Here is an 18,048-nt window from a genome sequence, read left to right on the forward strand (position 1 = left end):
TTCAAAAATCTAACAATAAAACAAGGAGCTTAAGAATACTGAAGTTTAAAATTTTCAAGGAAAACATCCAACTGTGGCTATCTGAACCCTGACCACACCCCCATAGGAATGGTCATGTCAGTTGTAGTTTTCTTTTTTCCCCTCTTAACGCTAGACAGTCTCAATTTTAAAGTAGGATTGGCAGTGGAAAATACATTTCTTACATCACTCAAAATGAAAAGCATAATTTAGTAATTTTAAGAATTAAAAACCTGACACCAAATTCTAATGAGTTCAATTAGAATATTAATATTAAATGTTCATACTACACCACCTAAGCCCATTAGTTTTCTCAAGTTTAATTCTTCTGAACTGCAAGCTATACCCATTCTATAGACACATTCTATTAAGGGTAATCAGCCTCATTATGTTTTCTTAAGTCTTTTTTTTCCCCAGGCATAGGTGTTTTTTATTTTGCATGTTTATAATCATATATAGCTTGTGCTTTTTTAGCAGTATTTTAACTATTTGGGGAGATTAACTTTTAAATAAAGCTATTCACTTAAGGGTAATCAGCCTCATTATGTGAGTACATGTATTTAGGGAAAACAGATCCAGTTTTTTAGGAGTTCATGAAATTTTAAATTTAAAAAATTAATATCTGCAAATGTCTTTTGTTTAAAGCCAGCTTTAAAGTACCAAATTGATTATTTAAATTACCCAAGTACTGATTATTCTTCTTAGGAGCATACTATGCTCTGCCTTGCTATAACTAAACTGGAATAGTGAAAAAAATTTTAAATCATATAAATGATAAGGTACTTGCATCTAGCAAGAATATGTAAAGAATTCCTACAACTCAACTAAAAAAAGACAACCCAATTAAATAATGGCCAATGGTTCTGAATAAACATTTCTCCAAAGAAGATTTACATGAAAAGATGTTCAACCTCATTAGCCATCAAGATACTGCAAATCACAACCACAATGAAATATCACTTCATACTCACTATGATGGCTACACTAAAAAAGACAGGTACCAACAAGTGTTAGCAAAGATGTGGAGAAATTGGAACCCTCATACACTGCTGGTAGAAACATACAATAGTGCAGCTACATTACAAAGTAGTCTGGCAGTTCCTCAAAAGGTCAAACATAAATACCATACAATCCAGAAATTCCACTCCAAAGTACATGCCCAAGAAAAAAATGTATGTCCACACAAGAACCATGAATGCTCACAGCATTATTCATAATAGCCAGAAAGTGCAAACAACCCAAATGTCCATCAATGGATATACAAAGTGTGGTATATTCATACAACAGAATATAATTTGGACAGAAAAATAAAGTACTGATACATGCTACAACATGATGAACCTTGAAAACATGCTAAGTGAAAAAGGCCAGGCACAAAGGACCACATACTATACAATTCAATGTATATGAAATGTCCAGAATAGACCAATCCAGAGAGAGAAAACAGACTCACAATTGCCTGGGGTGGGTGGGGGGAATATTGGTGGGAAATGGGGAGTGACTGCTGGGTAGGGAGTTTCTTCTTAGAGTGAAGAAAATGTTCTATAATCGATTGTGATGACGGATTGCACAATTCTGTGAAGTATACTAAAACCCACTGAAGTGTATACTTTAAATAGGTATGTGAATTATATCTCAATAAAGCTGTTATTTTAAAAAAAGGATACTTGGTTATAAAACTGCCACATGAAATCTGAATTATTTTTTTTAAACTAAAAACTTCAGACTTAATGTTTTATAAATGTGATATGTTCGAGATTCAATATTTATTTAATGTGACATGTTATAAATAATTCAAGGATCACACACCTTTGCTAGCCTTTTGTGAGAGCACCATGTAGTGTAAATTATACTAAAATATGCCATATCTTGGAATTTGTTAGTTTAATATCAAAACTAGCTCCAGAAGATGGGCAGTCTTACTTTACAGTTTCAAAGAGGCAACCTGCCAAGGTAATATAGTATTTACTAAGTAGGGAAGCGATTTCATACCCAGTATGGTTCTAAAACTAATTTTCTTTCTATTAAGCATCCTGGGAACCTGCCTAAGAGAACTGAACTAAAAATCAGAAAACCTGGATTTAAGGTCAAGTCCGGGATCGTCCCTTCCTAGCTGTTGGCCCACTTCAGTTTTTTTCATCTGTAAACTTCAAAGGATTATAATACGGATCAAGATGACTTTGCACTCTGTAAAATTTTATTGCAATCTTTTTATTGTTTAAAATAAGTTTGGATTTTTCCTTACAAAAACAAATGTTAAACATTAGAAAAAAACATTTCACATACATTAAAATTAAAAAGTTGAAATTGCCACAAGGATAGTCAGAAAAAGGGTTTTCTTTACCTGACACTTTTAGGGTCCCTTTATCCTTATACAACAGAATTTTGACTACTCTACAAAAGCCTGGATGGTAATACTATAGATAAAAACAAAGCCACGTGGTTTTAGCTATCACTACACCACAAACCACATAGAAACTGAAAAACCATGAGAAAAAGGGCAGTTTCATTGTTTTTCACCCAGAATTATAATAACTAGCAAAGCAATAATTTTAATAGCTCTACCTTCAACTTTGAAATTTCTTTCCTATTAACTCTAAAAAGCTATCATTACATAGCTATACCATGGAATACTATGCCATTTATAAAATCATTTTTTAAAGACTAACAGCACAGGAAAATGCTCATAAAACATTGCTACGTAATAAAAACAAGACATAAGAATGTTAGTTAAAATTCACTGAGCACTAGTAAGCACTAAAGTCTCAGAAATTGTGCTAAGAGCTTTTTACAAGCTTTATCTTATTAAATCTTTACAATAGCCCTAAGATAGTATCACCATTTTACAAGTGAGGGAAACTGAGATGTATCTTTCTGGTAAGTGACACTAAGGTTATGGAGCAGTAGTAAGGACTGTGAAATCTGACCTGTCCATTGATCCAAAAGATATGGCACTCGGTATGTGTCGAGGCACTCAGTTACACCCTAAAGCAGTGACTCGGGAGCCCATGCACTAACTATTGTATTATCCTCCACAGATACAATTTTTGCTTAAAAAAAATGAATAAAAAGATAGGGAGGATCTCTACTTTGAGCTTAAGCTGAGATTCAGAAGTGTCGGGGTAAAGCCACAAGACAAGATGGTGCTGGGGGCTTGGGGGTGAGGGCAGTGGAACAGGAAGGACATTATATCTGTGTCAGCACTGGCCCTTGGATTCCTCGCCTGAACTCTATGAAAAGATGTTACAGGAAAAGCTGAAGTTGTTCCCACCAAGGAGTCTAAGACACAGGGCCAACCTTGTGTGACACCAAATTAGGGAAGTCATTGTCTCCACTTTGGAGGAAAACAAGGATTGATTTGAAAGCTGTGAGGATCACAAAGGAATGCCCACAACTCTGGCAGCTCCCGAGTGCAACTCCGATGTTCAAGAACATACCCTGGGCAGAAGCTGGAAAGTAAGACACCTCCAGGGACCATTCTGAGCAAAAGTAATCAACCGGAGGGGAACAGAAGAGAGGAATGTGAGAAGGCTGAGTGTGAGGAAACTCGGGGTCCTTTGAGAAATATCTAGATGAAATATTAAGGGTGAAGGTCCTACTTCAACAGGAAGGGGCAAGAGCCAGTGACTGTTCATTCTTTTCATTTTTCAGGAGCAGGAAAAATAATTATCCATTAAAGCGGTGAAAACTGGAGGGTAATAAAAAACTGGAAGGAAATACCAGAATTTTAACAGGTCTATCTATGGGGGTGTCATTTCAGGTGCTTGTTACTGCCTTTAAATTTTCTGTTATTTCCCCAAAACTGTCTACAATGAACAGTATCATTTTATAATCAGGAAAATAAAAGGAGCTTTAAAAAGTCAATTATTCAGGGCCGGCCGAGTGGCACGTTGGTTAAGAGTTGGCTTGGGACGCCAGCTCTGAGCAGCAGGGCCCCGGTTCGGATCCCACATGATGGCCAGTGACACTGCCCCCTACAGCTAAGATGGTGAACAACAGCTCGACCTGGAGCTGGGCTGCCGTGAGTCAACAGCGATGGCGTAGGCTGCAGCCCCTGCTGCAGTGGGCTGCCGTAAGCTACCGTAAGCAGCCAGCAGCCAGTGAGAGCTGCCAAGAGCCACCGTGAGCAGCCATCCCGTGGCCGGCGACCGATCTGCCTCACCTGGGAAGAGCACAATGATCACAATACCAACATGGGCCAATGAAGCGACGTCCTTCACAACTAGACTGAAGAACAAAAGGGCAGCAACTTGTCTGTTTCCCTTCCCCGATTCCCCAATGCTGTTCCCCTCCCCCAATTCCCCAATAAAATCTTTAAAAACAAATAGTGAACTATTCAATTCTAGTTATATAAAAATGCTATTTCTAAGATTAAATTTCAAGCCTACAGCAAAATGTGTATTTCAGGCCTCAATAAAATTATATCTTGTTATATATACAAATTTAACAGTCATTCTTCTTAGAATTGGGAGTATATTTTATTATGGTTCTATATTTCAACCAAAACAAAAGAAATTATACCCCCCAAATTTGTCTACCCCATTACATTTACTGTGTAGCTTTTGGTTCGCCTGCACTTTTAATATTCTTTTCCAAAGTAGGAAGCTCATATTCATGGGTATATCAGAGTCTTAAAATTCGGGACTAGCAGACCTGGGCAAACAGACAATATTCTTAAGGAGGTGGAAGTTCTGAGCTATACAATTAACCTCATCAAATAACTTATATCAGTCATCCACTATATACCTGGTTGCATTTTTTTGATTCCCATGCATCATAAACTGACTCTGAAATGCTGAAAGCAATGAAGTCTGTAATTGTTAAAATGTTCCTATTGCCTCTCTTTGGAAATTCTTTTCTCTGGTAATACAGAAAAGCTCAAAGATATGGGTATCATTATAAACATAACCTTACAGCCCATTTCATATTAAGATCGTTTTTAAAAGCAGAAATAAAATTTAAGGCGTAACCCCAGCTATTGATCCTGTATATAATATTTATTTAGAAAACAAGTATCAAAATAACTTTTCAATACCTACCAAAACCTTAATTCTTAATAGTGTTCATGAAAAGTATTTTATTGGTAAAGAAAAACTTTAAATTCAGCCATGCATTTCACAAATGGGGTGACATTCTTACCTGGAGATTTGATGTCCAGCATAGAGGAGCAGGGCAGTCAAAAAGTACAGGTAAAGCTGAACCAGGTGCTGCCTGGGCAAGGTGAGTAGCACAACACTTAAGATATAACCTGTAGTAAAAATTAGGAGATGTAAATAAAATACGATTCTAATTGTCTCAAATTAATTACATTAATAACAAGGGCTTGAAGTAAATTGCTTTCCAACTAGGTTTCAACAACTTTGGGTTTTTTTTTTTACTTCACTACCAGAGCAAGTTCAGCACAGTAAAATCACTATGAATTTTTTTGTTAAAGATATGAAGTATTTTTCACTTCTTTTGTAGATGTTTCTACTCTATAATCCAATATATCACATAAAGGTACAATGGGACTCCTCCCATCACCTACCCTTCCTGGTATCCACTTATCTATTCTACACTAATTCTCTCCTTCTCTAGTCCCAGAGGAAGAAGTGGGCGTTTTCATGGACCTCTCTAAGGCTGCCCTTTCTATTCGATTTCAGATCTTATTTTTCCAACTCCCAAAAACTTTCATCTTCTACACCTTCAATCATGCCTGACACCAGTCCCGCCTCTTTTCAACGGCTGTGCAGACGTCTTTCCCCAATCTTGAAGGAAAATCTCTTTACACTGATTTCTCCTTATTCTATCACCTATTTTTCTCATTCCACTGATGCATTATATGTAAACTATCTACCACCGATGCCCCTATTTTCTAACCGTGTGTTATTCAGTTGTTACCCTCTACAATCTACAAACCCCATTCCACTCTAGAGACTCAAAAGTCAACAATTCCCTTCTTGTCAAATCTAAGACTTCCTGCATATCTCTGTCCCAGCATCTAAGGCAACTACCCTCAAAATTGTTATCCTTTGACTGTGACACGAGTTTCCTTTAATCCTCTAATTCTCCCCTCCACTTTTTCACCCTCTCAAATAAACATAGAAAATTTATTTAGTCTGTGAACAACTGCTTTTCTCTCTACAAAGTATCTAGCTCAAAGAATCTATTTTGTTGCGTCAAATATACCATTCCAGATATATGTTATTTATCAACAAATAGTTGCTGGAAACCTACAACATAAGCAAAAGAACTTAATCATTGCTTACCGTATTTGCTGGCGTATAAGACGACTCGGCGTATAAGACAACCCCCTAACATTTCCACTCAAAATACAGAGTTTGTTATATGGTCGGCTGTGTGCGATTTTGCGAGTGTGGTAAAATCGCATAACAGCAAAATCGCATAATAGCCGAGCATACACCCAGCAGCGCTGCTGATGCCTGAACGGTATGTGGAATGAAGTGGGCGGGCATCGGGAGGCCACTATGGCACGGGGCAAGCACTATGGGCAGTCTATCTGAAGTGTACCTGGCGTATAAGACGACCCCCCACTTGGAGGCATATTTTTCAGGGCCAAAAAATCGTCTTATACGCCGGCAAATACGGTACTCAAAGCAAAAACTTCATCATTTCTTATTCTAAGCAGACATTTCACATAGCTCACGCCTGAGACATATTGCACTTAAATGTGCTCATACACCACAGCGCAAACTGAGCTCCCATCCCCCTTCCTCAACAAGCCTGTTCACCCTCTTTCACTCCCCTACATCCCATTCGCTCTGACTCAAACCTGAGTCATCTTTCCTTTTATTACTAAGTCCTGCTGAGTCTTCCTCAGTAAGTCTCTCATGTTACCCTTCCTTTCCAGTCCCTGTGCCCCATCCTAACCCGCTCTGTAATATAATAGTATACTAATGGCTATTCTTCTTTCAGTCTCTTTTCATCTTCATACATCCTGAATTTCATTACGAGGGCATTCTTCCCAAAACCACCACTTTTGTCTAGAAAACTCACTTGCTCTAAAACTTTCAAACGTTCTGAACTTCTCAGTCTGACATTCTAGATCTTGAAAAATCTAGCCCTGGTTAGCTCTATTGTAGCTATCTGCCACTTATTAATGAGTTTTTATTTGGGAGCAGATATCCCTTCTTAGCACCTAACGCCCACTCGTGGTGACTCAATCATGCTTCAAGCTAAGGAAACGGGAGGTGTGCTAAGGACCTAAGAGATAGACAGCTGATGTCTCATGCATCCTAACTTCAAGAACAACCCAGCACAAGTCAGAGATAAGTATTTCTATTTGCTTTTCATTTCTTAAAATAATTCCCCCAATTTATTTTGTTAATTCCTATCTCAAAGGACTTTAGAAGTGTTTAAAAGGATGTTTATTATATGGAGCAAGCATTTTTAGTGTTTGTTGCTGAAGGATTTTTCTAATCAGTCTATTGCGTGAAACCTATCCTTAAATTCTGTCTTTTAATGAACTAGCATTTTTCTTCTCAGATATTCTAATCTTTCCCTTCTCCTGCACATCTCATAAAATCACCTGCCAAATCCTCTAGATTAAAGATATTCATTTCATTCACTTGTTCAATTATCCAATCTTTCAACCAACATTATTACATGTAAAGTATGATCCATATGTACAAGACAAATAGAAGAGCCAAAGAATAAAGAAATCAGTCTAATGAAAAATAAACATGGACGAAAGTATGAAACAATACTGATGCTGTAATAAACAAACATTAGAAGGGCTATTAATTAAGTGATTTTGATCTGGAACTCAAAAGGGTAAATGGAGCTTTATACCAGGCTAAGGAAAAGGAGAAACAGTTTTAGGAAAAAGAGAATAGCAGGTACAAACACCTTAAAAAAAAGATATTATCAGGAGACAGTAAATTCTGTAGGCTAAACTAGAATTTGGTATAAATAGAAAGAATATTGAGGGGGTATTGGGAGATGATGCTTGATAGGCTAAAGCCTCCTTAATAAAGCCTTGTATATGATAAGGAGTTTAGACTGAACTAATGGTTCTCACTTAGGTTAGAGTTCCACTTAGGTTAGGTAATAAAACAACAAAAACCCTATGACTCATTTATACTCCCATTTTCACATTCCAGTTGAAAAATAACTCTGATCATGATATATTGCACAAGATTTTTGAGAAATTATGACCACTTATACAAAAATGATAGTATGAATAAATCATTTGAACTACAAAGACTAGATAATTCTAAAGTTCATACAGAAAACTAACAATAACAGTAAAACTCGGGGGGGGGGGAATACAAAACAATGAAGGGACTAAGTATCAGACAGTAAAATATGATCCAAATCCTCAATAACAGGCAAACTAAAAGGACAGGAAAAAAGTTCAGAAATGAAACAATATGTATGTGATAATACAGTATATTGGTATGCAGTATATATATATATATATATATACACACACACACACACACGTATATATACTATATATATATATATAGTATACATACACACACATATATACACATATATATAATTTAGTAATACTCAGGAAAATTTGGACTAAATTAATAAATACATAGAGGCTACCAGATAGTTATCTGGAAAAAAATAAAATTATACCTATAACACACTGTATAGCATATAAATTCTTAATGAAGCAAAGATTTAAATGTAATAAACAAACAAATAAATCAATGTGAAAAATAAAACCACAAAAATAATGCAACAAAATGATAGAATTCTTTATAAACTCAAGAATAGGAAAGGCTTTTCTAATTGAAAACCCTAAAGCTACAAAAGAAGAAACAATAAATTCAACCACATTTAAGACAAACTCCGTCTGTACACCTGAAATTAATAATTTAAAAAAATTTTTTAAAAAACAAAAAACAAATTCTGCATGTAAAAAAAAAAAATCAAACAAAATCAAGGGAACTGAAACCGGAAAAAATAACTTCAACTCATCACAAAGGGTTAATTTCTGTAATGTATACCAAACTCCCAGAAATTGTAAGAAAAGGCTAACAATCCCATAGAAAACTGGGCAAGAGACATTAACTAACAACTCTCTTAAGAGGAAATACATATTTTTCTTAAATGTGAAGAAATTACGTCTCGCTCATAAGAGAAATACAAATTAAAACTACAGTTAAACACATTTTTCACCTACTGGAGAAGCTAAAGAGAAAAGTTTGATAACAGTTTTGAAAAAGATGTAGGACTGCAGGAACTCACAGCCATTGTTTGTGGAGGTACAAAATAGTAAGACCCCCTGGGTAGTGCCTAGGGAGGGTGATATTGATCAGTATTGCAAATGTATATAATCTTTAAGCTGACAATTTCACTTCTAGTAATTTATCCCAAGGCTATGTTTGCATCTGATAAAATTATGGCTATACAAAATTATTTAGCATAACATAATGAAATACAAGATAGAGCTATCTAAAATGTCCTCCAATAGAGTAATTAGTTCAATAAATTACGGTACAGCCATATAAGGATACTACACCGCTGTAATACAAAACTGTAGGGTTGGGGGAGAGTGAGGCCTCAACATCAGAATCTTATCATTTGGCATAACAGAGTACAAAACTATTTCATGAATGTCTAAAAGCAGTAGTTATGGCTCTATGATACATCATTAAGTAAAAATAAACAAAAGGTTCAGAACAGTGTGTATTAGGCTATCATCTGTACAAAAAGGGGGAAATACATTTCTACTTATATATTGTTTACATATATATATATCAATATATCTTTAAATTTACATATATTAACAAAAATATCTCTAGAATTATACACAAGAAAGTAAAAATAGCTGCTTGTTGGGGCTCAGAATGAGAACTTAGTGGATGAGGAGCAGATATAGGAGAAGATAACTTTTCACTGTAAGTTTTTTATGCTTTTTGATTTTTGAACATAGTTACCAATTTTAAAAATTAGGAATTTTTAATTTTTAAAATGTGTTTAAGTGTGAAATTCTGTAATCAAGAACAATACAAAAACACTACTCATACATAATACTCTTGACACAGAGGTTGCTCTAACCAAAAATCCGTTCAAGCTGAAATTATCTACTGTAGATAGCCACTAAGCTTACTCTACCATAGCACATAATAAGTGTAGTATTTAAAAAGGCTGAATTGTTTCCAAAGTTATAAGTCAGAGAGCAATAAATGGCAATGTAATATAAACATTCAATTTCTAAAATTAATGTTTCTAGTTATTAGGCAGCTGTTTTTGTAATAAATATTTCAATCTATTAAGGAATAATATATATGATAAGCACATTTTTTTAAACTGCAGTGTGAATTATTTTGCTGAATAAGCTAAAAATCTAAGCCAAGTACTCAATTGTTCCTCTACAACAGACTGGAATTATTTTCCATAAATTGGCTAGCATACAAAGCCTTTAATAAAGGGTTGAGAATTATAGTGTTTCGTAGCATAAAAGAATAAAAGAGCCTTCTCATTTCACTGGCTTTCCCGAGGTAGTGCCACCTAAGAGAGATGAGTTTATCGTATTCAGGTGTTCTGCTTCCCATGCACTGGTTTTTCTGCTAACCATATTTCTTCCCACAATGGCTTATTTGGTAATCTTTTCAAGCTGTAAGGGGTTCTCATGGCTAAGCTTTGGAATCCATAAAGTTCTTCTATAGATAAAAATAAAAAATCTCATAAAGACAGGACAACCCTTCACAATTTTATTAAAAAATATACTTGTTGGGATGACCGGTTAGCTCAGTTGGTTAGAGCGCGGTGCTGATAACACCGAGGTTGCCTATTTGATCCCCGCATGGGCCACTGTGAGCTGTGCCCTCCCTAAAAGAGTCAATTATGCTATTGTAGCATGAAAGCAATGTGTAACCAATGACCATGGCTGTTCCCCAATAAAATTAAAATATATATATACACACATACATATATACACACACACACACACACACACACACACACACACACACATGCACACACACTTGTTGATGGACAATTCTAATAAAAATATTAATAAAACCACTATAGTACATCATCCAAACCATGTATTGTGTTAGGCAATAGCAACGTGAAGTAAAATATATTGTTGCTATCACTACATGTAAACCAAAATCTCACCTAAAAATGAAGGATCATGACTTTCATTGTACATGAATTTTATCTGTTTCCTGCCTGTATTTCTTGACCTTAACTTCTTTAACCTCTCAACATTACTTTTATCACTAACTCCAATTATAATATCATTTCCCACATTTCATTTAACTGAAATAAATGCTTTATCTTCAACTGATATTAATGTATTAGAACAATGAAGAATATTGCATTTCAAAAAGCTTACTTTCTGAATTACTACCAAAACCCAAAATACTGACAAACTAGAACAGGCCAAATGTCTGGCCTGTTCAATGTATTTCTCATTATTTACATTTTATCATATTAAAATCTGAAATGTTTTCTTCTGCCTTCTAGTTTCATCCAGTAAATAAATCCAACACCATCTATTTTCCTCTACCCCTAACAATCCATATGCAATGGTAAGACCAGACTATAAACAAGATTCACAAGCACTAATCAATGACCATCTCTGTCATCTCAATGTAACTGGACCTCATTTTACCGAAATTAAAAAATATACAAAGATATAAAATAAATCAGAATGCTCACTAAAAGATGAGAAAAGTTGATATGGACACTTACCTACATAATGCATATTAAGAGCCAAATACTTATATTGAAAAAGGGGGTTGTTGCTGAGGCTACTTCTTTGGATCTGCTGGAAGAAGGAGCTGACGTCCCATCTGTACAGGACATCCAACAGCATGATGCTTGGCACCCGCAGGGCCACATTTAACACTGCCTCCAGTTTCTCCTTTGCGGCCATGTTTTTCTTGGAGCAGACCTAAAATTCAGGAGACACAATATAAAAATAACTCACCTCAAATAGCTTTTAGATATCCTCTTATGCATCTAATGGATTGCCACATACTATACAAAAACTATCTTACAATGTATCAAACTTCTTAGCCACATCTACTTCTAGGTATTTATGATATAGGCTTTGTACTAAGGTTTCACACAGACTCTCAGGTCTGCCCAATCTTAAGACTCTAATTGAATGTCTGGGCCTCAAAACTTATTTTTAAAAAGCCCCTAACTCCAAATCTAGGCACTCAGCAACAACATACCCTCTAAGAATACTGTACCTTTTGTCCAATTAACTTGAAAGAAAAATTCACTCCTATAAAGTTATTTGCGATTTAAGTAGCTCTTAAAAAAGAGGGCAAACATTACATATTTTTATACAGAAAAAAAGCTATTCAATAAAAATTTGATAATTGCACAGTAAGTTTGCAGCATCTCAGTCCACCCTTTGTCTTATTATTTAGAACCAAAATTGAAGTACTGAATTTACATGATACACGTACAATTCTGAGAACTTAGGATATGTAAAACATTATTTGCAATACTGTTTCCTTGAATCACGTCAGTTAAACTCTTAGTCTGAAATTCACATAATCTACCTTCAAGGTAGGAAAATAATGCTCATCAAAGTCTTCCTCTGATACAAACATGCTGGCACAACAGACATGCTGGCACATGAGTCTGGCATCAGGCACTGTGAGCGTGCAGCCCGTCTCTGCCGAGCTGTTGATGAGTAGAAGAATGAAGGGAAAAAAAGGAAGGAAATGAAGGCTCTCCCGGACTACCTACTATCTAAAAGGCTAATTCAGTGGAAAATTATTTTATATAATCAAAATGCCAATTAATCCAAGGAATTATAAAAAAGAGAACAGGGCAAACAAAAGTGGGTAAAGGACAATTTTAAAGAGTAAAGATAATTCTGGATTGTTGGCTCTGACAGTTTTCTTTTAAGAATTATGCTGAGAAAGCTAAACACATTCTAGCTTTGGCAGTAATTTCAGGCATTACAGGACAAACTAAAACATTTATTTCTGAAGAAAATTATAGTGACAGATTGCTATGCTATGGTTAAATATTTGTCAGTATTTCCATTTTACCCTCTAATTTTGATAGCTTCCTAGCTCAGATAGTTTTTTTAAAAAAGCAGCTCAACTTGGCACACCATTATTATAAGCTTTTTAATCACTGAAAAACTGATTAGTTTAACTGATTGTTGACTGATCACATATCATTCCCATTACCCAAATGCAATATATATGCTATCAATAATGCAAGTTTAACATTTTTGTAAATACTGTAATTCTGATTATTTTAAATGAACAAGATCGTTTTAATAATTCTTCTACATAAAAAAAGAAATAATAATATTGTGAGAGATTCAAAACCAAATGGCTGTGTCCCGGGGAAAAAAAGCACTGAAAAATAAAATCTCTAATCAACATTTATTGCAAATTACACCATTCAGGAATGTATATTTCTCAAAGCTCATATTATTCAGAAAAGAAAAAAAAAACTGGGAAGAATTACACCAAAATATTCACATTAACATCCTTTCAAACAGTGAAGCTGAGGTACTTTTTATTCCCTTCTATATTTTTGTTTGTCAAATGTTTTAGAATACTCATGTGTCATTTGGGGAGGTAGGGAGATGCATTTTAAAAACAGAAATTCTTGGTAAAAAGTGTAATGTGCCTGTACCATCTAAATGACTTAAGGTAATACATGGGAAATAACTGCTTACTCTGGTGGTCAAACTGATAACTCAACGCACTCTTGGGAGTTTAACTAGTTTTCTGTATTCTAGAATCCAAAATATATCACTACTGCTATTGCAAACAACAACAACAAAAAAAGAGTTATTACTGAGTTACTACTTGCAATCCATATTTATTTCATCTGACTTGGAGCCTTCCTGTTTGTAATGTGCTGTTATTTTTAAATGTACCCACTTTCAACATTTACTTAGCTCTTAAACGGGTAAAGAAAAAAACTTTAAACAAATAACCAATCCTGCATTAGAAATCAAGATGTGAACTAAGGGAAAAAAAAATCTCCAAATTCTTAAGAGGATCATCTCTAATATAAAAGAAAGCCATTAGCACAATGGTACATGCCCCTTCTTAATCACCTCTCCTCCTGTCTCACAAATAGAGCAAGAATAAAAACAAAATCTTGAGTGCCGGCTGAGTGGCACATTGGTTTAGAGTTGGCTTGGGACACCAGCTCTGAGCAGTAGGGCCCCGGTTCGGATCCCACATGAGGGCCAGTGGCGCTGTACCCTCTACAGCTAAGATGGTGAACAACAGTTCAACCTGGAGCTGGGCTGCCGTGAGTCGCCGGCGACGGCGTAGGCTGCAGTGGGACTGGTTGGCAGCTGGCAGGCAGTTTTGTGAGCTGCTGTGAGCAGCTGTCCAATGGCTAGCGAACGACTGCCTCACCCGGGAAGAGCACAATGATAATACCAACATGGGCCAGTGAAGCGAAGCCCTCCACAACTAGACTGAAGAACAAAAGGACAGCAACTTGTGTGTTCCCCTTCCTCGATTCCCCAATGCTGTTCCCCTCCCCCAACTCCCCAATACAATCTTAAAAAAAAAAAAAAAGAAAATCTTGGGTCCTTAAAGCTGTCAATGCAGAAGAATACCTAAGAAGACAGATCCCTAAACTCTATTGCACAGTAAACTCAAGTCTCAAATGTCTGAATTAAGAAAGACCTTGGATAGAATATGTCTATTTAATAACAAATCTACTGATTACTAAATATGTCATTTATTTCTGTATGTATGTGATATTTTAGCAAGTAACTGGCAAGCTTATCATGTATAGGAATGTGGAGGAAACAAAGTTAACATGTAGAAAACCAAATCTAAAAGGTTACCTACAAAAGCTGTGAAAGAAAAGAGAAAAAAAAACCATCTCCCCCCAAATTTTGTAATTTCGAATCTTTCTAAAGTAGAAATGCCACACGAGAGACAGGGTGGTGACCATAACAAATAAATACTGTACACTACTCTAGCACTACATACTATACCAACATCCAAACAAAATGTTGAAATATTTATCTTGTTTGCAGACACCTGAAATCACTCACACCTGCCAAATCACTATACTACTAGCATGAAGTAAAAATGGAGCCTTCTCTCCTGGAGTAAAGAGATTATACCTCTATGATATTTGGTTTAAAGCCCAATTTATCTTTTCCTTAGATTTGCTGGACAGATCTAATAGGCATATTCTAAGTCAGAAGCAGCTCAAAATTCTCTTAAAACCAAAAGGATACCAAATAATCCTTGAAAATAAGGAGAAGAGCTAAATGCAAAGAAAATTTAGTGGCCTGACACTCCTAAAGCCAAATATATAAGCTGTTTTCTGCCCAGGTCGGTTGCATATATTCTACCATCCATGCAAGATTTTAAAACTTCCTCCATGAACTATGAAAAGCACTGGAAAAGTAATACTCCAACATAATGTCTCAGCAAGAACACAAACTAAATGTGGCTCAAGCTTAAAGATGCTTTACTCAGTAAAGCCGCTTTAAACAAACCAAAAAAAGTCTTTCCTTCCAATAATGGCAAAAAAGCCTCAACAAATGCTAACCAAAAACAGTACCACAATGATTTCATTAAATGACTTTCGCAGGCTTGGAAGCAGCAATTGCTATTTACAAACACAGTAATGTCTTGTGTAAGTATAACGCTGCATGGTTCACCATTCATATTTGTGGGTTAGGAAACACAGGGCGCCTCCTTCTACACTTTCCTGAAAACAATGCATTTGTTTTGAATTTGAAGGACTCAAACAAATCATCATGAACAATATGAAAAATGTAAATTTTTAAAGTCATCACTTGTCTCAGTTGAAGCATTATGTTAAATAAGAAAAATGGAAAACGTGATCTTACAAAAAAAGAACAGTATTTACATCTCATAGTAAACCCCCCTTTAAAAAAGACAAAGCAAAGAATGCTATATGACACGATTTAAAATTATTCAGTACAATACTGAAGATAATTTAAGGCTGAAAGTGTCTACACCTTTTCCCTCCCCATCAAAAGGAAAAACAAAAATTATCATTCACCATTAATCTCTTTCTTTGTCCCATCCAATTAAAAAAAAAAACTACCATCCGCTAAAACCAATCTTAAAACTGACAGATTTTCTAGCGGTCCATATGTCAGGATGGGAAGCTCTAAAAATTTAAGAGGGCAAAGCTAGAACCTAACATCATAAGCAAACTCTGCCAAAAACTGATAACGGGAGAACGCACTTCTTACATAAGCATTGGCACATGTATTAAATATAGCTGGTCCTCCCCACTCCCACGCATTGCTAGCTAACTTTGTGTGTACTTGATTTCCACATAAACTACTAGCAGTTCTGTGGTTTCTCATCATCTCCAAAAAGGCAAAGATACGGAGTCCATTCTGAGCAAAAGGGCCACCTTTCAATTTAAGGAGCCAGACAGTGGAAATAAAAACCGCTACCTCTGCCATTGGACGCTCAGCCTGGGTCACGACTGCAGCACAGACAGCTAGCTCATCCTTTGGTCATGATTCAAGATTCAGAACTGCACACTCCGTATTTTAAAAAATAAAAAGACACAGTCTTCTCCTTTCCAACTAGTTTCCTGTTTACTGTAGGCTGTGATGCAAAGCCATCCATTAATCTTGGGTGCCTTCTCAGCGCAGAGCCCCCACCCGCTGTCCCCGCACCTCCTACCCCCGCCCCCACGCGCGCTGATCTCAGCCGCGTTTGAACTATAGTAACCCCAACTCAGCTCGCTGCAAAGCACGCAGCGCAGCACCAGCAGCAGCAGCAGCAGCAGCAGCAGCAGCAGCAGCACCAGCAGCCGGGCCGCTGCTGCCGCGGGGCTAGGGGATTACGTTCACAAAAACTATGCCAGGAGAGAGGCCCGTGCCAGGGAGCTCCCCTCCTGTCTGGCCAAGGGTGCTGGCTACCCCGTGCCACACACCAAAAAGCTTCCAAAGAAAGACGCGGGCGAAGTTCTTCATCCCGGAACAGCAAGGGGTCTCATTCCAGGAGGGAGGGCATGGATCTCGGGGACCTTGGGTGGGGAAAGCAGAGCTGGAGGGGGATGCAGAAGAGACGGCAAGCCAGAGAGGAAACGAGACAAAAAGAAAGGGATGACGAGAACTCTGGCTATTTAAAAAAAAAAAAAAGACAGACGGGATGCAGAGCAAATGGGTCCCCATTCTAAGAACGATTTGGCAGGCCTTTCTGCACCCCCCCCGAAACAACCCCAACCCGCATGAATGAGGGGAGGCTGAGTTTGGGGTGCGTAGACCAAAGAAGGGTAAGGCGAGAGAGGAAAGAGGGAGGGAAGCTTGGAAGCAAAGTGGACAAAGACGCAAACGAGGAAAAGTTGCAAGTAGGAGCTGGAGGAACGGAGCTGGGCAGCTCAGGAAGGGGCTTACAAAAGGCCTCGAGATGGGATGCTGGGGAGGCGACGGGGGAGAGCGCGGAGCGCGGGCATCTCAGGAATGCTGGGGGCGGCGAAGGAAACCTCCAGGAGGGTGGCAGGGCGGCGGGGAGGCGGCGGAGCAGGCGCGGGGGCTGGGCGAGGGGGCTCCGCGCGGGGCCCCCGGAGAAGAGCGCGGAGTCGGACAGCCAGGGACCGGCCGGGAGGACCGCGGGAGGGAGGGGGCGCTGCGGGTGGAGAAGGGAGGTCGACTCCGCCGAGGCCAGGAGAGGAGGGAGGCGAACCGGGAGAGGGGCTGAGGGAGAGCGGGGACAGGGATGGGGGAGGGGAGCGAGGATGCGGGAAACGGCGGCCCGGGAAGGGGTCGGTCGGAGCGAACGGTTCGGTCACCTCTGCTCCCTGCCCGCGGGGCGGCGCCGCCGGCGGGCCGTAGGGCTCCGCAGCTCCCCGGCTCTCTCGCCCGCCTTCCCGTTCTTCTCGGGCGGCGGTGGCGGCGGGGGCCGGGACGATGCGCCTCACAGCGGCGGCTCCTCCGCGCCGGGCCTCGGTTGCTGCGTCTCGGGAGGCGGCGGCAGCGGCGGCGGCAGCGGCCCGACCCGTGCGGTCACCATCGTCCGCGGCCGCGTGCGCTCGCGGGCCGAGCCCCTCAGCAGCCGGCGGCGGCCATGGCTTCCTGCGCTCGCTCCTCCCGCCCCCGGCGCT

The 18,048-nt window shown here is 38.3% G+C and overlaps 1 protein-coding gene across 6 annotated transcripts in view; it reads right to left on the reverse strand.

Moving 5' to 3' along the window:
• The window catches only part of RNF145 (ring finger protein 145), a 70,697-nt gene that overhangs the window by 30,496 nt on the left and 22,153 nt on the right, over nucleotides 1-18,048 (reverse strand). Inside the window, exons 1-4 of one of the 6 annotated variants that reach the window (XM_019653974.1) lie at nucleotides 17,737-18,042; nucleotides 12,507-12,630; nucleotides 11,683-11,884; nucleotides 5,158-5,266 (exon numbers count right to left, since the gene is read on the reverse strand). In XM_019653974.1, coding sequence (XP_019509519.1) covers nucleotides 5,158-5,266; nucleotides 11,683-11,884; nucleotides 12,507-12,584 — 389 coding nt within the window. In that variant the 5' untranslated portion in view covers nucleotides 12,585-12,630; nucleotides 17,737-18,042. Of the gene's footprint in view, nucleotides 1-5,157; nucleotides 5,267-11,682; nucleotides 11,885-12,506; nucleotides 12,631-16,390; nucleotides 16,563-17,736; nucleotides 18,043-18,048 lie in introns of those variants that run through there. The other 5 variants (XM_019653975.1, XM_019653978.1, XM_019653977.1 and 2 more) reach the window with 5 other exon arrangements.

This window comes from Hipposideros armiger, unplaced genomic scaffold (genome assembly GCF_001890085.2).
Source record: "Hipposideros armiger isolate ML-2016 unplaced genomic scaffold, ASM189008v1 scaffold_211, whole genome shotgun sequence".
Classification (NCBI taxonomy): domain Eukaryota; kingdom Metazoa; phylum Chordata; class Mammalia; order Chiroptera; family Hipposideridae; genus Hipposideros; species Hipposideros armiger.